A 19407-nucleotide genomic window follows, 5' to 3' on the forward strand; every position below is an offset into this window, starting at 1 on the left:
AAACCCCGTCTCTACTAAAAATACAAAACATTAGTTGGGCCTGGTGGCACATGCCTGTAATCCCAGCTACTCGGGGGCTGAGAGAGGAGAACCACTTGAAGCTGGGAGGCAGCAGCTGAGTGAGCCAAGATCGCGCCGCTGCACTCCAGGCTGGGAGACAAGAGCGAAACTATGTCTCATAAAAAATAAAAATAAAAAATAATTCATGTTTCAGCCACACTATAGAATATCATGCATTCATTCAAAAGAATGAGGTATAACCACATGAAATGACCTAGAAAAATCACTCAAGATTAAGTTTTAAAAGTAAATCATGGGAAAATAATACTATTTGTGAAAAACAAAAAGGCATATATATTGGTACATGTGCACACATGGAAAGGGGATGGGGAGGATACATCCTAAATTGACAATAGAGACAGGGAAGTTAACATGAGGAAAAATGAAGAATTTTCACCCTTCATTCTATAATACATCTATATTTTAAAACTTTTACCGTAAGAATATTTTCCTATAGTACTGTGAAGTCGGTAAAGACTTAATACATTAAGTCACCAAAAACAATGAGCTTTGGTAAATGAATGCTGCCACTTATTCCTTGAAAGAAAAGAAAAACTGAAATAAGGAAAATATTTTAAACAATGTTTTGATCTTAGACCAGCACAATCTTTTCCCTCAGAGACTTTTCAATAGTTCTTAAAAGTTAGCTCTGATTTTCAAAATGAAATAGGTGCCATATATTAAAATAGATCTCTTAAAATAAGCCTCAGCTTAACAATCATGGCTTCTCACAAACTGCTAGAAGTGATACCCTCTGGTGTAGAGGAAACCGTTCACTGATATGAGTCTGTTTAGATCAAACACACGAGCTACATTTCTAATTTTTATACAAGAAGTATTACATCACTTTAAAAAATGAAAAATTCTGCCAGGCACGGTGGCTCACGCCTGTAATCCGAGCACTTTGGGAGGCCGAGGAGGGTGGATTACCTGAGGTCAGGAGTTCAGGACCACACTGGCCAACATGGTGAAACCCCATCTCTACTAAAAAATACAAAAATTAGCCAGGCGTGGTGGTGGGTGCCTGTAATCCCAGCTACTCAGGAGGCTGAGACAGGAGAATTGCTTGAACCCAGGAAGCAGAGGTTGCAGTGAGCTGAGATTACACCATTGCACTCCAGCCTGCGTATTAAGAGTGAAACTCCATCTCTAAAAAAAATAAAAAATGAAAAATTCTATCCGTCTCAACAAAATGCTACATGAGAATAATGTACGTTTTGATACGTAACCTTCAGAATAAATTCTTTTGTAGTCTGGTTAGGTAAACAATGGATATCCTAAAATCTTCCCCAAGCAGTGTCAGTATTAAATTATTAAAAAAAAAAAATCGATATTATACTACCACTGTCTTCTACCTTAACACTGTAATTTTACTTAATCAGCATTTTTTATGATGTGTGACATATATCTTTCTTGTAAAAAGAATTCCTTCAAAATGTTTTAACTAATTAACCATACTATATCAAAATTACATAACTTAAATGTTCTTAGTCATCAGTATTAAGCTCTTGTTCCTCAAAAGACATTGTTAAGAAAATGAAAAGCCAAGCTTGTAATCCCAACTATTCCGGAGGCTGAGGCAGGGGAATCACTTGAACTCGGGAGGCAGAGGTTTCAGTGAGCTGAGATCATGCCACTGCACTCCAGCCTGGGCAACAGAGCAAAACTCTGCCTCAAAAAATAATAATAAATAAATAAAATAAAAAATTAAAAAAAAAAAAAGAAAATGGAAAGCCAAAATACAAACTAGAAGAATGTATTTGTAGAACATATATCCAATACAGAACTTATATCCAGTATAAAGAACTAGTAAAATTCAGTAAGAACAACAGCAATTAAAAAATGGGCAAAAACCTATGAACAGACATTTCACCAACAAAATTAGATGACAAATAAGCACATGAAAAGATGCTCAACATCATTAGAGAAATTCAAGTTAAATCACAAAGAGTGCTGGCAAATATGTGGAGAAACTGAAATTCTCATAATATTGCTGATGAGAAAGCAAAATGGTACAGTCACTTCGAAAAGTTTGGCAGTTTCTCTTAAAAATATGTTTACCAGATGACCAAGCAATTTTGCTCTAAGGTATTAATCCAAGAAAAAAGAAAACACATGTCTACACAAAGATTTATAAGCAATTGTTCACAGCAGCTTCAATTTTAACAACCCAGAACTGTAAAGAACTTAAATATCAATCAGCTGGTAAATGTATACACAGATTGTGATAGGTACATACACAGGTTATTTTTCTTCAATAAAAAGGAACTACTGCTAAACGCATGAATGAATTTTAGTATTTCCAATAGGCTAAGTGAAAGAAGCCAAATACACAAGACTACAAACTCTATCATTCCACTTATATGCATCTAGAAACAGCAAAACTTAGAAAGCAAATCAGTGCTTGCCAGGTCCCAGGGGATAGGGGGAAGAGGATTAACTGCAAAAAGGCAAAAGGAAACTTTCTGGAGTGATGGAAATGTCCTTTATGATGTTTGCTGTGGTGGTTACATGAGCATATACACTTGTCAAATCTCATCAAATCGTATATTTATAAGTGATGAATTTCACTGTATGTCAATTTTACCTCAAAGCTGACAAAAACATATTCTCGCACAAGTTTGAAGTACCTTCAAAAGGTTCCACTATTACTCATTAAGAGGATAAAGATGCTTTCTCTGAGAACTGGATGAAGCAACTGAGTTTATCCATCAAATATCTGCCAAATGGTTTCTGTTTCCATTTTATACAGCCATATATTAGGAAGGCAAAAAAATATATTTATTTATTTTTTGAGATGGAGTCTCACCCTGTTGCCCAGGCTGGAGTGCAGCGGCACGATCTCAGCTCACTGCAACCTCTGCATCCCAGGTTCAAGCGATTCTCCTGCCTTGGCCTCCCGAATAGCTGGGACTACAGGTGCACGCCACCATGCCTGGCTAATTTTTTTGCATTTTTGGTAGAGACAGGGTTTCACCATCTTGAACTCCTGACCTCAAGTGATCCTCCCGCCTCTGCCTCCTATAGTGTCGGGATTACAGGCACGAGCCATTGTGCCCAGCCCAGGAAAGCAAAAAAATAAGAATGAAGATTTATAAATATTTGTTGCTAGTAACAAAAAAGAAATAACTGTCAGAAGATGCCATCCAACCCTTCAGTCAACAAAATCCCTCAGAACTGGAACACAGCAGTGAATAAAACATACAGAACTCTGTGTTCATGGAGCTTAATTCAAGTAGGAAGACGACAAAGTACACAGTACATTAAATGATATAAGCACTACAGAGAAAAATAAAGCAGAGAGGGGTACAGGGAAAGTGTTGGAAGCTGAGAATTACAATTTTAGATAGGATAACCACTACTCTGACTTCCTGCCCCAAAAACCTTATATGGCTTCCCAATGCCTGATGCCTAGGCCCCAGGCCCAGAGGCCCCGATTCAGGTATGGAATGGGGCCAGGGAATCTGCATTTTCACATGCACATCAAGTGATTTTGATACAGATAACCTACAGATCACACTTTGAGAAACACAGGTCTAAAGCATAAGCTCCAAACCACTGACCCTAACACTGAAGGCTCTCCCACAGTCTGGCCCCAACCTGCCTTCCAACTCCTTTCTCACTACTTCTTATCTTCACATACTCAATGCTCCACACAATTGGAACTGTTTTCTGAATCTGCTTTGCTCACAGTTTTCACTGCCTGGAATGCCCTTCAGCCCAGGCATTTCCTATTTAGAATCCATTCAGACTTCAAATACAACTCACTCTCCAAGTGTTGCTTTGTCTACCCAGCTAGAAATAACACTTTGAATGCCTACAGCATCACAGCTATATACCTCTTGTGACAAATCTCCTTTTCTAGCTTGTATTGACCTTCTTTCCTATGATAGGGAAACTTTTTTGTTATCTACATTATCTCTGCATCCCCAGGGTGACTAGGAATTCTTGGCCCATAACAAGCACTCAAATTAGTGTTAGGCAACCAAATGGATACATCAGTCATTGATCAAACACCCTTGGTTCCTACATTACATTCCCTTTACTCCTTAACTCTTCTTAGCTTTTTTCTTTGCCAATGTTATTTTTACCTTAACATTCTAAATGGCATTCCAAGATACTTGGATTTTTACAGTGAGAACGTTAGTTTTGTAAAGAGAAAAAAATTAAGAAAAATCCTTTTAACATCAACATGACTGAAAAAATATAGCAGCAGGAGTTGGTCAGTAAGTGCTATCCTTTTCTGTCTCAACAGTCTCTTCCCTCTTCACGAGATGATCATGGAAACAGGAACCTGCATGAAAGAACTCTGCCTTCTCAGTTGCCTAGGAAGAAAAACTCTGCAGGCCAGGTGTGGTGGCTCACACCTGTAATCCCAGCACTTTGGGAGGCTGAGGCAGGCGGATCACGAGGTCAAGAGATCGAGACCATCCTGGCCAATATGGTGAAACCCCATCTCTACTAAAAATAAAAAAATTAGCTGGACATGGTGGTGCACGCCTGTAGTCCCAGATACTCGGGAGACAAATCACTTGAACCTGGGAGGCGGAGGCTGCAGTGAGCCGAGATCATGCCATGCACTCCAGCCTGGCAACAGGGTTAAATTCCACCTCAAAAAAAAAAAAAAAAAAAAAAAAGAAATCAAACTTCACCCTGTCCAAGTTCCATGCACACACCAACATAGCATTCTGAAAATCATCACCCCAGTATTATTTCAGATTTTTATACTACATTTACATGCCATTATAGCCAAGATAAAATAGCACAACTCTGCCTTAGTGAGGCAACCTCTAACATACAGCTCCAACTTAAGTGCTGCATAATATGTGTAGGAAACGTTTATAAGGAAATAGGATACACCGTCACTGCAACTCCTCTATACACTGTAATAGTAATCTTCTATTTTAATGAATTTTAAATACATTATTTGGATATATAAAAATAGAAATATACCAGAAGACTGTGACATACCTGTGGATTTTCCAAACGCTTTAAATATTCTTCAAATGATCCTTCTATAAACTGCAAAAAATAAATATATTAGAAATGTCATCTAACATAAATGCCAAAACAGTTAACCGCTTCGCTGTGTAAACATTCACTGTGAATTACTGAGTTTGTACATAAACCTAAAATACCTCAGTATTATTTAAAAATATGTACATAATCCAATTATGAAAACATATAGCAATCATTAAAGACTATAAACATACAAAAGAATTTAAAGAAGGAAATTTTGTCAGGAAAGGTTTCCTGAAAGAAGAGTGACTCAAGATGAATGCCGGACAGGATCTGGATGGCAACAGGCAGCTGATACTCTACAGAGAGGGCCAATGTGGCGTGAGGAGGAAGAGGAACACTGTGTTGGGAAGACAAGCAATCTGGCCAGCTGGAGCAGGACAACCTGTTGTGGAACTGAGTGGGAGAAGAACCCAAAGGGGGGCCTGTTTACAGAGGGCCTTGAGCCCAGGCAGGACTTGAAGGCTAGATGAGAAAGGCCATTCAAGGCCACTTCAGGTGACATTCTGAACTGAGAAATTATATGATGAAAGCAGTGCTTTAACTTGGTAGTGACCAGTGTGTAGAAGGGAATAAAACAAAGACTGACTTACAAGCTAAGAAATAGTATAGCTTAATAATACAGATGAGAGTACTCATTGTCTCTCAGGTGATACTAGAAAGAGCGATGAGAACTAGTAAGGCGAAAAATATTTTGAAGCATCAACAAAATTTTTCTAATACAGCTTGCTTCATCGCTTCATTGTTACTTTGACATAAAAACAGTTTATTCAAGCTGTGTAATAACACAACCTTTTTTATGTTTCTTTCATAGCAATCGCACTCATTTGAGAAATCTCTAAAAGTCATTTGTTGAACCACCAAATTCAATTACGTTTAAATTACAGTCCCAGTTGATTTAGCAAAGAGATATACTTAAAGACATTAAAGTATACTCCCTTGTCTATAAAATCTTTTAAGCACCCTTGGATTTTAAGATTGAGATTCTTTCATAGATTATATAATGTCAAATTGCCAAAAATATCTTAAATTTCAAAAGATATTTATAATAAAAGAGCCATATATATTAAAGAGCCCACCGATAAAGGGCTACTGTTCTGTATTAGATGATTATAGGTCTAAGGAAAAAAAAAACACAGAACCATTTAAAGTTACAAGAGACTGCAGAATTCTGACACAAGCCTGCATCCTCTCTGAGAGTCTCCTTTCTGAGCAGAAAGCGTCCATCTATGCCATGGCTGAACAATGTCAGTAACAAGGCATAATCCTTTCTACAACATCTCTTTCCAATTCTGGACAACTGAAACTGCTTGAAGGTTCATAAAAAGAAAGTGAAACTTTTCCCCATGGAACTTTCAACCTCTGATCATACCTCATAAAATTATATGGACTAAGGCCAGGCACGGTGGCTCACGCCTGTAATCCCAGCACTTTGGGAGGCCAGGGCAGGCAGATCATGAGGTCAGGAAATCGAGACCATCCTAGCTAACATGGTGAAACCCCATCTCTACTAAAAATACAAAAAATTAGCCTGGCGTGATGGCGCCAGGCACCTGTAGACCCAGCTACACTGGAGGCTGAGGCAGGAGAATGGCATGAACCCGGGAGGCGGAGCTTGCAGTGAGCCAAGATGGCGCCACTGCACTCCAGCCTGGGCGACAGAGCGAGACTCCGTCTCAAACAAAAAAAAAAAAAAAAAAAAAATATATGCAAAACACTTAATGCCTGGCATATAGTAAGCACCTCAACCAATGTTAGCAATGTCCATTATTATCAACACAGTTTTACCCTCTGGGGCCAATGATTAATAAGAATCAATTTAAAGACCATTCCACCTCCCCACTTCCCTTCTCTACCACACCTTTGCACTCTCTTATCTAGCCTCTGCGTTACCAGGTTTTTTTAATAAAACAAGGTTTCAAGCCTATCATTTGCAAAGTATTATATCAACATTCTCTACCAGTCAACTGGGGGAAATAACACCCAAAGTTGTCACATTACATAATTCTAGGTCTTAAAACCAGTAAGTAATAAATCCTGTAAGACTTTGAATGTAAAATGAAAACAGGTCACTGTGGCATCTTATTTCACATACTACTGAGAAAATTATATTAAGCTGTTATACAACATTTTATTAACTATTAATCACTACTTACATAATTATAGTGTTCTGATATGTGAGTTCACACTGAACCCTGAAAATTAAAAACCTATGAATGCCCTCTGATAAAATTAAGGGTTCAGCATTACTTACACTTCAGCGTATTTTTTACACTGCAAGTCTGAATTTTTTTTTTTTTTTTTTGAGACAGAGTCTCACTCTGTCACCCAGGCTGTGGTGCGGCAGCGCAACTCGGCTCACTGCAACCTCTGCCTCCTGGGTTCAAGCAATCCTCGTGCCTCAGACTCAAGAGTAGCTGGGACTCAGGCATGTGCCACCATGCCACTATTTTTAGTAGACACAGAGTTTTGCCATGTTGGCCAAGCTGGTCTTGAACTCTTCACCTCCCAAAGTACTGGGATTACAGGTGTGAGCCATGCCCAGCCTGAATTTTTTTTTTTAATTTATAGGGAGTTACCCATCACAGAAACCACTATTAATCACAACACCCCCAATTCCCTGACCATGTCAGACAAAGCCCACTCTTAGTATGCAAGGGCCTTGTCCAGGTCATCTTTCCATCCCCCACAGCTCAGCGTCTTATCCATCATAGTAGCTTTCTAAATGTCCAAATAAATGCAAACCATAAAATAGCCTAGAAAACAACATAACTCAATATAACTAGATTAATTCAATAGAGAAGTTTTTTTAATAAGTGTTATTTTCATAACCTGCATTAAGATCCAGCCTGTGAAATTCTACTAGAACACTTCTAAAAGCCAAAATGTAAAACCAAGTCAAGACACCATTACATGTTTGAAATTAAAAGTTACCGCTTCAAATTTCTCTCTGTTCTCTCGAAGATAGTGAATACAGGCCATTCTGACTTCAACATGGCGAGACTGAGAGTGCAATACCTAAAAAGAAAAGGCAACAAACACACTATTAAGCATTTAGTTAAAAGTTACAACCTAATGTCTTCTTTTACACCCAAAATAATCTGACAACCAATAGATTATCAGTCTTTCTCCATTTCCCTTTCTATAATTTCGATATCTTTACTCATTCCTACCTCTTCTTCTAACTAAGCATAGCGAAAACATGACATATACAAACAATACTACTTCTTAAGCCAAATTTGTAAAGAATTTATTAGCCTTTCTCCTTTAGGACATTTTTGTAAATTTAGGACACTCTCTTCCCTTGGCCTTCCCTCCACAATAACTTTACTCTTCACAAAGAAGAGCTAACAAAATCCATGCTACACCACGCTCAACCTCATCCTATACATATTGAAAAAGACAAACTGGCAACTTCTGTAGGAATGTATTTTGAGGCTTTCAGCCTGTAAGAGGCCGATTTATTTTTCCCATTAATTCTGAATCCACTTAGAGGCTCTACGTAAAAATTTAAGTCCACTATGGTTTCAGAAAAATTAAGGCACTCATTCTTTCCTTGGTGATCAAGCTTACAAGACGAGAAAGAACATCCAAGTAGGCAGCATAGGGGGTGCAAAAATGTTGTGTGATGTCACCCCAAGAGGTTTGGGGTTTGTTTTTATGCCCTAAATTGTAAAGTACCAACCTACAAAGTATGATCCAGATCCTCTCACTCTGCAGTTTACATTTTCTTCTATTAAACAACCAGTTCAACAAAAAGATAACTTACTGGCATGTGGTCTTTTACCAAAATTCTAAAGCTGTGAATTGAAACAACTATTTCTTTTTTTTTTTGAGACGGAGTCCTGCTCTGTCACCCAGGCTAGAGTGCAGTGGCGCCATCTTGGCTCTCTGCAACCTTCACCTCCCAGGTTCAAGCGATCTTCCTGCCTCAGCCTCCTGAGTAGCTGGGATTACAGGCAACTACCACAGCGCTTGGCTAATTTTTGTATTTTTAGTAGAGACAGGGTTTCACCATCTTGGCCAGGCTGGTCTCAAACTCCTGACCTCGTGATCCGCCCACCTCGACCTCCCAATGTGCTGGGATTACAACAGGCATGAGCCACCGTGCCCAGCCTGAAACAACTATTTCTTATCCAATGCTTCCTTCTAGCTAGCTCCCAATTCTTTTTTTCCCCCACCAGGCTGGAGTGCAGTGGTGCAATCTCAGCTCACCGCAACCTCCGCCTCACAAGTTCAAGCGATTCTCCTGCCTCAGCCTCCCGAGTAACCGGATTACAGGAGCTGCCATGTCCGGCTAATTTTTCTTTTCTTTTTTTTTTTTTTTTTCCGGCTAATTTTTCTATTTTTAGTAGGGACAGGGTTTCACCATGTTGGGCAGGGTGGTCTCAAACTCCTGACCTCAGGTGATCTGCCCACCTGGGCCTCTCAAAGTGCTGGGATTACAGGCATGAGCCACCACGCCCGGCCCTAGCTCCCAATTATTTAACATGCTTAACGGAGATTAAAATTCTTTTCTATTACTGGGTATCTCAAATAAAGATATTCCTGTACCCTAAAGGGTTATGGTTTTAAAAAAAAAAAAAAAAAAAAAAAACTCAGACACACTTAAAATAACACATTTCAAACTACCATCAAGGCCTCTTGAGAATTTATATTAATAGAAAGTATCTTTAAAAGTTACAGATCCTGGCCGGGCACGGTGGCTCACGCCTGTAATCCCAGCACTTTGGGAGGCCTAGGAGGGTGGGTCCCCTGAGGTCAGGAGTTTGAGACTAGCCTGGTCAACATGGTGAAAACCCCATCTCTACTAAAAATACAAAAAAAAAAAAAAATTAGCCAGGTGTGGTGTTGCGTGCCTGTAGTCCCAGCTACCTGGGAGGCTGAGGCAGGAGAATGGCTTGAAACCAGGAGGCAGAGGTTGCAGTGAGCCGAGATCGTGCCAGGGCACTCCAGCCTGAGTGACAGAGTGAGACTCTGTCTCAAAAAAAAAAAAAAAAGTTACAGATCCAATTGAGTGGTTCTCCCTTTACGTTTAGCATGAGTAGAGAATTTGGGAAAAGGGAGGCTCCAGCTGTGCATTCTACAGCTCTCTTGGATCACAACCAAGGCTCATTTATACCCACAGAACCGGCACAACTGCCTGGACGCCTAGTATGTCCTATTACGCTGAGATACACTGAAAATGCACCTGTTGAGGTTAGCAATTAGTTTGTTTTCAGTGTAATAACTGGTTTTCAGTTTAACTGATTCTACCTTCACTGCTGTTCTTGGACACTATTAAACTATATTCTTATATATTCTGAGAGTATGTGACCAAAAAGGACTATCTATATATAAAAATAACCACCGTAGAATTTTTTTGCCAATTCAACAAATGACATTTAGCAACACCTCTTTCACAGAAGCTATGTTAGACACTATCATGAATCAAGGTATTACTCGTATGAATAAACCACAGTGTCACCTGATAGGGCTTTCCTCTGCCATTAGCAACGTGGAGCTAGTCTTAAAGCCATTTACCTAGCAACAGGTGGCAAACATAAGTTAGTAAAGCTTATTTTCAATCAAAAGCAATGGTAGGCATATCTACTGGTTCTTCTCTTTTAACAAAGATTTTGGCACATACAATCTATCTGAACCTGTTGCTCAGAAGCAAAACTCTTGGCAACTTCTATAAAGTGTGAGAGTGCTGGTAATTCACAAAGTCAAGCACTGCAAGAAAAGCAAGGTTAAATGACAACTTTCTAAAATGTAAATTATTGTGCAAGGTTGAGAACACTTCGAAAGAATTAAAGTAGTATGACAAATATCTCTGCAAATTCATATATACATGAAAGCAAACTAGATGGCTTTCCCATTTTTACTTGGGACAAGATAGTGATAAATACTGGGAAAGGCTGAGACACTATTTTAGCAAGTCCTCTAAGACTGCCCTATTTTTAGCTCCATGGCTGTGGAGCTGATTCAGGTCAGGCCTCCGGCAGGCCCAAATCCATAAGTATAAAAAGGAAATGGCCTATCTAAATCAGATAATTTGGAGAGAAAGACCAAAATCCTAACTCGAGTCTCCTCCCCCTCTTTAAAAACTGCCACTTATTTACTTTGATTCCTTCTTAGAAATGATGAGTATTTGTGATTTTATAGGAGAAATTGTTGGCAAAAAATATAAATTATTGGTACACATTTTAAAAGGGAAGCGTGACGCTGGTATTACTTCCTTTTTCCCACACACACTTTGCCTTTGGCGATGATGGCTATAACTGTAGTCTACTGAATAACTGAACTTCCCCCAAAGTTCAAGGTCTTCAGCTAAGCTCATCAGACTAAAACTGAGTCACATAACTGGGAAGGGTAGTCCCTTATGCCTAACCTAAACCCCATTACAAAATACAATAAAATGTGTTACCTGATGTAACAAAGAGTTCTTAGTGTAAACTAGCTCTTGCCCCTTTTCTACTTAAAAACAGAGATCCCACTACAATAAAAGAGGCTTCTGTATAATCAAGGCCACCAAGTATCTATGGTATGCACTACGGAAATCAGGCACACCTTTCTGCTTCAATATAAACTAGGACTCAAGATAACTCAAATCCAAGTAAGCGCCAAGCTTCCCTTACCGCCATTTATTTCTACCTCCTTGCTTACCAAACTCTTGCTAGGTCTAACAGTACGTTATAAATATGGGCTGAATTCACTTCCACCTCTTCCCTAGGCTTCTGGAGGTGCTGAGGAGTCCAAGAAAGCAGGACAGATAGAGATTCAGAAAATTCACAAATGGGGCAGACTATTTACCTACTAACAATAAGGACCGGAGGGAGTGGGTGGGTGTGAACATACCCCACAGCAACATCGAAAATGAGAAACGGACAGAGCCTGGTTTGGGGAGCTTTTGGAAGAATTTTTCAATGACAATGTCCGCAACATAAAGCAACGGTTTGTGTCCGTTAAATCGATTTCTTGTTTTAAAGAAAGATTTTACGCTACCTATGGTAAATAAATGGCTTGCCTTTTAATGTTTAAAAATGAGAACAGACTGGCCTCCACATGTTAAGTAAAACATTTACTCACAAATAAAAATTTTAAAAGTTATTTAGCATTCAAAAAAGGTGAGGGAAAACAGAAACATCATAAAAACCCCACAGGCGGGTAGGGAGGGGTGTGCGATGGGGTGTGGGGAGCAGGTCCTAGGTCAAAGGAAAGCACATGTGAATCGTCTGAAAGACACACCAGAGCAGAAACTTTTATCCAGCTACTTCGGCAGCTATTTTTCAATATAGGATGGGTTTTGGTGACTGCACACCTACAACACACAGTGTTATATAACATGGAATAAACTCGCTCAAAAAAAAAATTCAGAAAAATCTTCCTGAGCAACCTGTGTTAGAAAATGGTTTTGAAAAGCTCCAGTTACACGTACCCTTTCTACTACCAACATCAAAACAGGCTTTTTTTAAAAAGTCAGTTCTGTTTAGTATACCTACACAGCCCAGCAGAGCATAATAAAGGGTGGAACCTACTCAAGACAAATCCTTCAAAATATTCTATATTTGTAAAAGGCTGGTTTTCTCAAACGGCAGTTTGCCCATTTGATTCAAGTGACATGGGCGAGCTTGCCTACCCCACATTCCAAAGTCCAGCAGCAAACCAAAATATGTTCCACAAGTAAAGTTTGATCCACCACTTCTAGTAAACACTTGGTTTACTGGAGTGGGGTGAGCGTGGTGCTTCTCAAACGAAGGGAAGGAAGGTGAATGCGGAACAAAAGTGAAAAATATGTCGCCAGGTCCCCAGCAATAAATCAACTGTACAAGCTCCGAGCAGGCCTCACAAGTTGTCCTCAACTCATTACCTCTTCATCAGGAGAGAGACACCCCGTTAATTTGCGGGCTTTCGAGTTTCAATTTGCACCTTTCAGACGCAAAGCAGCGTCCCACTCCGGCGTTACAATGGGGCGCTGTGACGACAGCCAGGGCACGCGCAGCCCCGGCCGTGGGCGGCCCGGACAGCCCGCAGCTGCCTCCCCACCCAGACCCGCCGGGCCGTCCCCGCCTCCCCTCGAAGCCCCCTCCCCCGCCCCCCTGCAATTACCTGCTCCGCCACGGCCCGGAACAGGCACGACCCGTCCTTTGCGACCAGTTTCCGATACAAGCCCAGTTTCCGCAGATAGGCGTCCATGGGCGTCGCGTCCTCGCGGGGCCCCGCGCCGCCCTGGTCCCCGCCGTCGGGGACGCCGACGGCAGCCTCCATGTTGCTGGTCCTGCTGCAGGCCAGGCGCGGCAAGGGCTAGCCCCACATGGCTAGGCCGCCGGCTGCTCGACGCCCCGGCCTGGGGCAGGCGGCGGCTCGGGCTGGGGCTCGGGCTTGGGCTCGGGCTCGGGCTCGGGCTCCGCGAGCGGCGGCAGGCGGCGGCGGCCCGAGGCAGCGGTCCGCGCTCTCCGGGCGCATAGGGGAGCCCTGCCTAATGCATGGCTGTCCGCACGCGGCCGCCTCCTCGGAGCGAACACGCGCCCACGACAAACGAGGGGAGCGGGATTAAGGAAAACCCCGAGAGTGAGTAGTCACTTCCCGACGGCCTCGCTGCCTGACTCAGGACCCAGGCCGGGGGTCGCCGCCCCCACAAGTTTCCTCGTCCGTACCGGTGTGAAGCGAGAAAACCCCCGCCCCTGGCGCGCACGCTGGGCCGGCTCAGGTGAAGCGGGGCCTGCGCCCCCGCGCACTCCCCACGCCGGGAGCCGAGGAAACCAAAAAGAAAGACGCGGCCTTTCGTTTCCCCACCTCGCTGGAGGGCGCCGGAGGGGCGGGGAGCGGGTGGGGGCGCCCGGGAGAGAACAGCACCTCGCAGCCCAGAATTTGTTTTCGCTTTCGGCCCGACAGCGGAGAGGACGGCGGGAGATGTAGTCTTGGCAGCCGCAGGAAGTCGGCTTGCGGCGGGCGGGGACGCGCTGGCCGGCCTACCCGGGGGAGGTGCCCGGGAGGCGCGCGGACTACAAGTCCCTACAGCGCGGGCGCCGCCGCCGCCGCCGCCACCGCCCCGAGCCGGCTTCGCGCTGCACTGGCGCCGCGTCCGTGAGCAGGCCGAGGGGGCTCCGCCGGCCGATGTGGGGCGACCTGCGCGCGCCACCCGCCAACCCTGCCGCTGCGCCGCGGGAATCGCGCGCGCCGGGCTGGCGTGGAGTTGCCAGGGACACGGCGGCGCAGTGTCGGCCCTTTGTGTATTTCTTTCCAGAGGGCGCACCTGTCTGCTCCCTTCCCCCCGGCCTGCTCTCCTGGCGTTTCCATGGAGGTGGCTTTAACGGCTTAAGCAGAAAATAGAGCTAATTGGCGGAGGCTCCGGGAACTGGCACGGTGCGGGACGACACACTCTGTCCATAAATCAACCGTGGACTGCTGATTGCTATTAGTAGTACAGCTCACATACTACGGCAAGATGAAGGCTTTGCCAAAGACATTTTTGTTCACCCTGTCACTGTAGCTGAGCACCCCGTCACAGAGACATGTCACTGTCGGAAGACGTTAGGGTTTTTTTTTCCCCTTAAAAAATTCATCTTGTAAATTGCTTGATAACATGCTGACTGGACTGGCCATGGCTTCCACCAGTGCTCGAGGCTTCAGCTCAACTTCCCACCCTCCGACGTTGAATGGCAGGGAATTGACAAAGTTAAATTATGCTTTAGAACCCAGAATTTATCCAGCATGCTTCTGTTGCACCAGAATTTTATTTTGCTAAGATACAACAACATCTGGTGTCCTTATTTAAATACATGGTTAATCATAGGAACTAATTCAGTCTTTTAGGCTATGGTGGAGGAGAGGGAGAAGAAAAGGGAGCGTTACTATAGGTTTAGACATGTAGTCAAATACCTTGGAATGGGGGGCAAGGCAGGCCAGGTGGTGAGAGTCCAACGACAAAAATTTTTTAAAAACTACGTTAGACACTTTTCAGTATTTTCAGTGCAAGCAATCAGTCATGTATTCACTTTCCTTGGAGCGTCTTTGATTTCTTAATGTTTAAATATTGTATCTCAAATTATGCTGCTTTTAGAGAATACAAACGTTATCGTTACCTAAATGAAAAAATGTCCCTGCCTCAAATTATTTGTTGTAGCGAAGAAACACTTTGAAATCAGGTTTAGAAAAGTATAGTTTCAGCCGGGCGTGGTGGCTCACGCCTGTAATCCCAGCACTTTGGGAGGCCGAGGCAGCCTGGTCACCTGAGGTCAGGAGTTCGAGACCAGCCTGACCAACATGGAGAAACCCCGTCTCTACTAAAAATACAAAATTAGCCGGGCGTGGTGGCACATGCTACTCGGGAGGCTACTCCCAGCTACTCGGGAGGCTGAGGCAGGAGAATAGCTTGAACTCGGGAGGCAGAGGTTGCGGTGAGCCGAGATCCCAACATTGCATTCCAGCCTGGGCAACAAGAGCGAAACTCCGTCTCAAAAAAAAAAAAAAAACGGAAAAGAAAAATATAGCTTCAAGTCAAACCTGTTGCTTTTCTTTTTAAAATACACTTACATTGCATATACTTCTCATTCTTCTCAAAAAAAAAATTCCTGAGTATTGCCACTACTTAAAACATGGATCGCCCTTGTTTTTGAGTTTAAAAGCTTGCCTTTTAAACTCAAAGAGAAACTCAAAGTAATATCTAAACTCCTGCTGAATGAATGTAGAACAACCTCACTCTAAGCTGGCTGCTTCTGGTTCCAAAATTAGAAGTGATGCACCTGTTATATCTGACCCTGGGCCTGTTTAAGGAAATCCTTTAGGTATTTTGAGACCTAATCCAAGACAGACCCTCTGTATGCCAACTTCCCAAATATAGCTCAGTGTTAAGGCAATATTAGAGGATCCTATGTCTTTAAACTGCACCAAAACTTAGAGAAACTCACTTAACTTTCAAAGGATCTTTACTTGTTGACATTAACTTCTGAACCTTTTCAAGAAACCAAACCAGAGTTGATAGAATGTTTATTCTACGGAAGCCATTTCTGACTGTGTGAAGAACTCTAAACAGACATCATTTTAATCAAATAATACCTGAAAGATTCAATGCTTTTGAGACCTAATGAAATTATAAAATTAAACGTATGCAAAGGAGTCAACCAACTTTTTTCTTCTTGTGCAAAGTCAATGCCTTAAGTTTGTTTACTCTGACAAACTTTAGGGCTAATAATTGTACTAGATAGAATTTTTTAAATTGTTTTTAAGTTTCATAGATTGATAGATTTTATGGAGTTTTGTTTTTTCCAACAATACCTAAGATTAGGTATTGTAGTAGGCAGCCTCTAAAATGCCCCACCCCCGACCCCCACCCTGTGATTCCCACTTCCTGGTATTCACACTCATATAATCACCTCCACCTTGTAACAGGATTGGTCTGAGTGACCAATAGAATAGAACAAAAGTAATGGTATGTCACTTCTGAGATTAGGTTATAAGAGACATTTTTGGCATTTTGATTGGCCTCTCATACTCCCTGTCTCATGGGTCACTCATGCTGGTGGAACCTGGCTGCTATGTGTCAGATTTACAGAGAGGTTCCCTTTGTAAGAAACTGGAGCCTGCCTTCCTCCAGCAGTCATGTGAGTCAGCTTTGAAGCGAATCCTCCAGCCCAGTCAGGTTTTCAGACAACTCCAGTGTTGGCCAAAATCTTGACTACAACCTCAGGAGAAACCCTGGCCAGAACTACCCAGATAAGCTCTGAAATTCTTGACCTCAGAAACTGGGTGAGATAGTGTTTATTTTAAGCTCCTAAATTTAGTCATAATTTGTTACATGGCAATAGATAAATAATACAGATATAATTCTTCATTATTTGTCTTTACTAGATAGAGAATGAATGCATTTTGACAATTCGTGAAAATAATCACTAGGTTAGTATCAGTGGTTGTACCAGTTCTCTGAATTGTAAAGATGAAAAGGTAAGTTATTTTACCAAAGAGTCAAAATAGTAAGTAATAGGATTTCTTTTGAATCTATGAAATCTCTTACAAAAATAGAGTAACCTAAGAATGTCTTTATTGCCACATAGCATTGTTTCATTTTCTACAAAAATTCAAGTAATGGAATCCTACTCAAAAAATGTATTTTATGAAGAAAGACCTGTTTCTTCTGGATCTTATCTGCCAGAGGCTGCTAATTGTCATTCTCCACTTCCCATTTGATTTCCCCCGAGTTTTTGCTGGGCCCATGGGCACCCAACTTTGGGCTATATCTCCCAGCTACCTTAGAACTAAATGTGACCCTGTGATTGTGTTTAGGTCAATGGGATGTAAGCAGAATTATTTAACTTCCAGCTCATCTCCTTAAAGATGAAGCTTCCTGCCTTCTACTCTCTGTCCTATTTCCCATGAGCTGCTCTGAAAACATGGTTGAAGGCCGAGTGCGGTAGCTTACGTCTGTAATCCCAGCACTTTGGGAGGCCCAGGCGGGCGGATCAGCTGAGGTCAGAAGTTCAAGACCAGCCTGGCTAAAGTAGTGAAACCCCGTCTCTATGAAAAATACAAAATTAGCCAGGCTTGGTGGCGGGCACCTATAATCCCAGCTACTCTGGAGTCTGAGGCAGGAGAATCACTTGGACCTGGGAGCCGAGATCGCTCAACTGCACTCCAGCCTGGGCAACAGAGTGAGACTCCATCTCAGAAAAAAAAAAAAAAAAAAAATGGTTGAAACTAGTTAGCCAGCTTTGCCGGGCACAGTGGCTCACGCCTGTAATCCCAGCACTTTGGGAGGCCGAGGCAGGCGGATCATGAGGTCTGGAGTTTGAGACCAGCCTGACCAACATGGTGAAATCCTGGCTCTACTAAAAATTCAAAAATTAGCTGGGTGTGGTGGCACACGCCTGTAATCCCGGCTACTCGGGAGGCTGAGGCAGAAGAATCGCTGGAAACCGACAGGTGGAGGTTGCAGCGAGCCAAGATCCGGCCATTGCACTCCAGCCTGGGTGGGCGACAGAGGGGGATTCCGTCTCAAAAAAAAAAAACAAAAAAAACGAAACTAGTTACCCAGCTTTGATCATGCAAAGACAACACCGTAAGATAACAGAGCAATGAGATGGAGGACTGAGCTCCTGAATACTTCATAGCCTGTGACCCTTGAACCAGTCCTCTCCAGTCTGTGAGAAATAAACTTATTTTACCAACCGTTGCTGCTGTTGTTATTATAGCTACTTAGTCTATGTATTCTAGCACATTTCCCCCTCAAATATTAAATAAGTGATAACATTTGGGACAAATTAAATTTATTTATAAGAGTTTCTGAGTTGAGCAGAACATAATTCTTTTTTTTTTTCTTTTGAGACAGAGTCTGTCACCCAGGCTGGAGTGCAGTGGCACCATCACGGCTCACCTCCCCAGGCTCAGGTGATCTTCCTACCTTAGCCTCCAAAGTAGCTGGGACTACAGGTGTGCACCCCCACTCCCAGCTAATTTTTTGTGTGTTTTTAGTAGAGATGGGTTTTCGCCATGTTGCCCCAGCTGGTCTCAAACTCCTGAGTACAAGCAATCCTCCTGCCCCAGCCTCCAAAAGTGCTGAGATTACAGGCGTGAGCCACCACACCTGGCCCATAATTCTTGTTTCTGAGAAGTTAGGGAATTGCCAAAGACTTAATTGCGAGATTCCAAATGTTAAAGGGCTTCAAAATATGAAGTTTTAACATCGAAATAATGGTGTTATTTCAACTAATGACTTTCTCCCTCACCAACCCACATCCCCTTCAGCTGCTACATTTGATGGTGTTGACCACCTTTTCATTTTGTTACTCTCCTTCACCTTTTGTAAGGTGAGATATCTTGTGTAGTCAAGATATTTAAATATCTTGTCTTGATTATATCTCCTTTGCTGATTCCTTTTCTCCCCTACTCCCCATCTCCTAAATGTGGGGGTGCCCCAGGTCTCAAGTTTTACCTTTATTTAGCCCTGTTCTCTTTTTCAAGCTTTAATGTCTTATCTCTAGTCCATGCAGGACATTTCCATCTAAAACACATTTCTAAAAGTAAACTCATTTTTCCCTTAAAACCATCCCCCTCAAGCACTCTAACATCAAGCATTGGGTTTAAATAGTAGATACTCAAAAAACACAACATTTGCTGAATGATTTAATGATGTATCATTTATTATGGTAGATAGCTCTTGTTTTTGCTTAATCGTTATCCATTCTCTGTGGAATAGATGAGAAACAATAAGGAGTTATAGTCAAGGTGATGAAAACCAACTTTTTGCAAATGAAATAATTTAGTTAAATGCTCAGGAAAATCAGGAAAAAACTGGTGTGATGGGACTACATTTCCAATTTATATTTTGGAGGAATGATCATTCAGAAAAAT

General features: G+C 42.2%; 1 protein-coding gene across 3 annotated transcripts in view; it reads right to left on the reverse strand.

The window, feature by feature from the left end:
• The window catches only part of OTUD4 (OTU deubiquitinase 4), a 47008-nt gene extending 32944 nt beyond the window's left edge, over positions 1 to 14064 (reverse strand). The window contains exons 1-3 of one of the 3 annotated variants that reach the window (XM_031010023.3): positions 13171 to 14064; positions 8014 to 8097; positions 5032 to 5082 (exon numbers count right to left, since the gene is read on the reverse strand). In XM_031010023.3, the coding sequence (XP_030865883.2) occupies positions 5032 to 5082; positions 8014 to 8097; positions 13171 to 13329 (294 nt within the window). In that variant the 5' untranslated portion in view covers positions 13330 to 14064. Of the gene's footprint in view, positions 1 to 5031; positions 5083 to 8013; positions 8098 to 12931; positions 13034 to 13170 lie in introns of those variants that run through there. The other 2 variants (XM_031010024.3, XM_031010025.3) reach the window with 2 other exon arrangements.
• Positions 14065 to 19407: the final 5343 nt, after the last annotated feature.

The sequence above is a fragment of the Gorilla gorilla genome, chromosome 3, assembly GCF_029281585.2.
Source record: "Gorilla gorilla gorilla isolate KB3781 chromosome 3, NHGRI_mGorGor1-v2.1_pri, whole genome shotgun sequence".
In the NCBI taxonomy this organism is placed as follows: domain Eukaryota; kingdom Metazoa; phylum Chordata; class Mammalia; order Primates; family Hominidae; genus Gorilla; species Gorilla gorilla.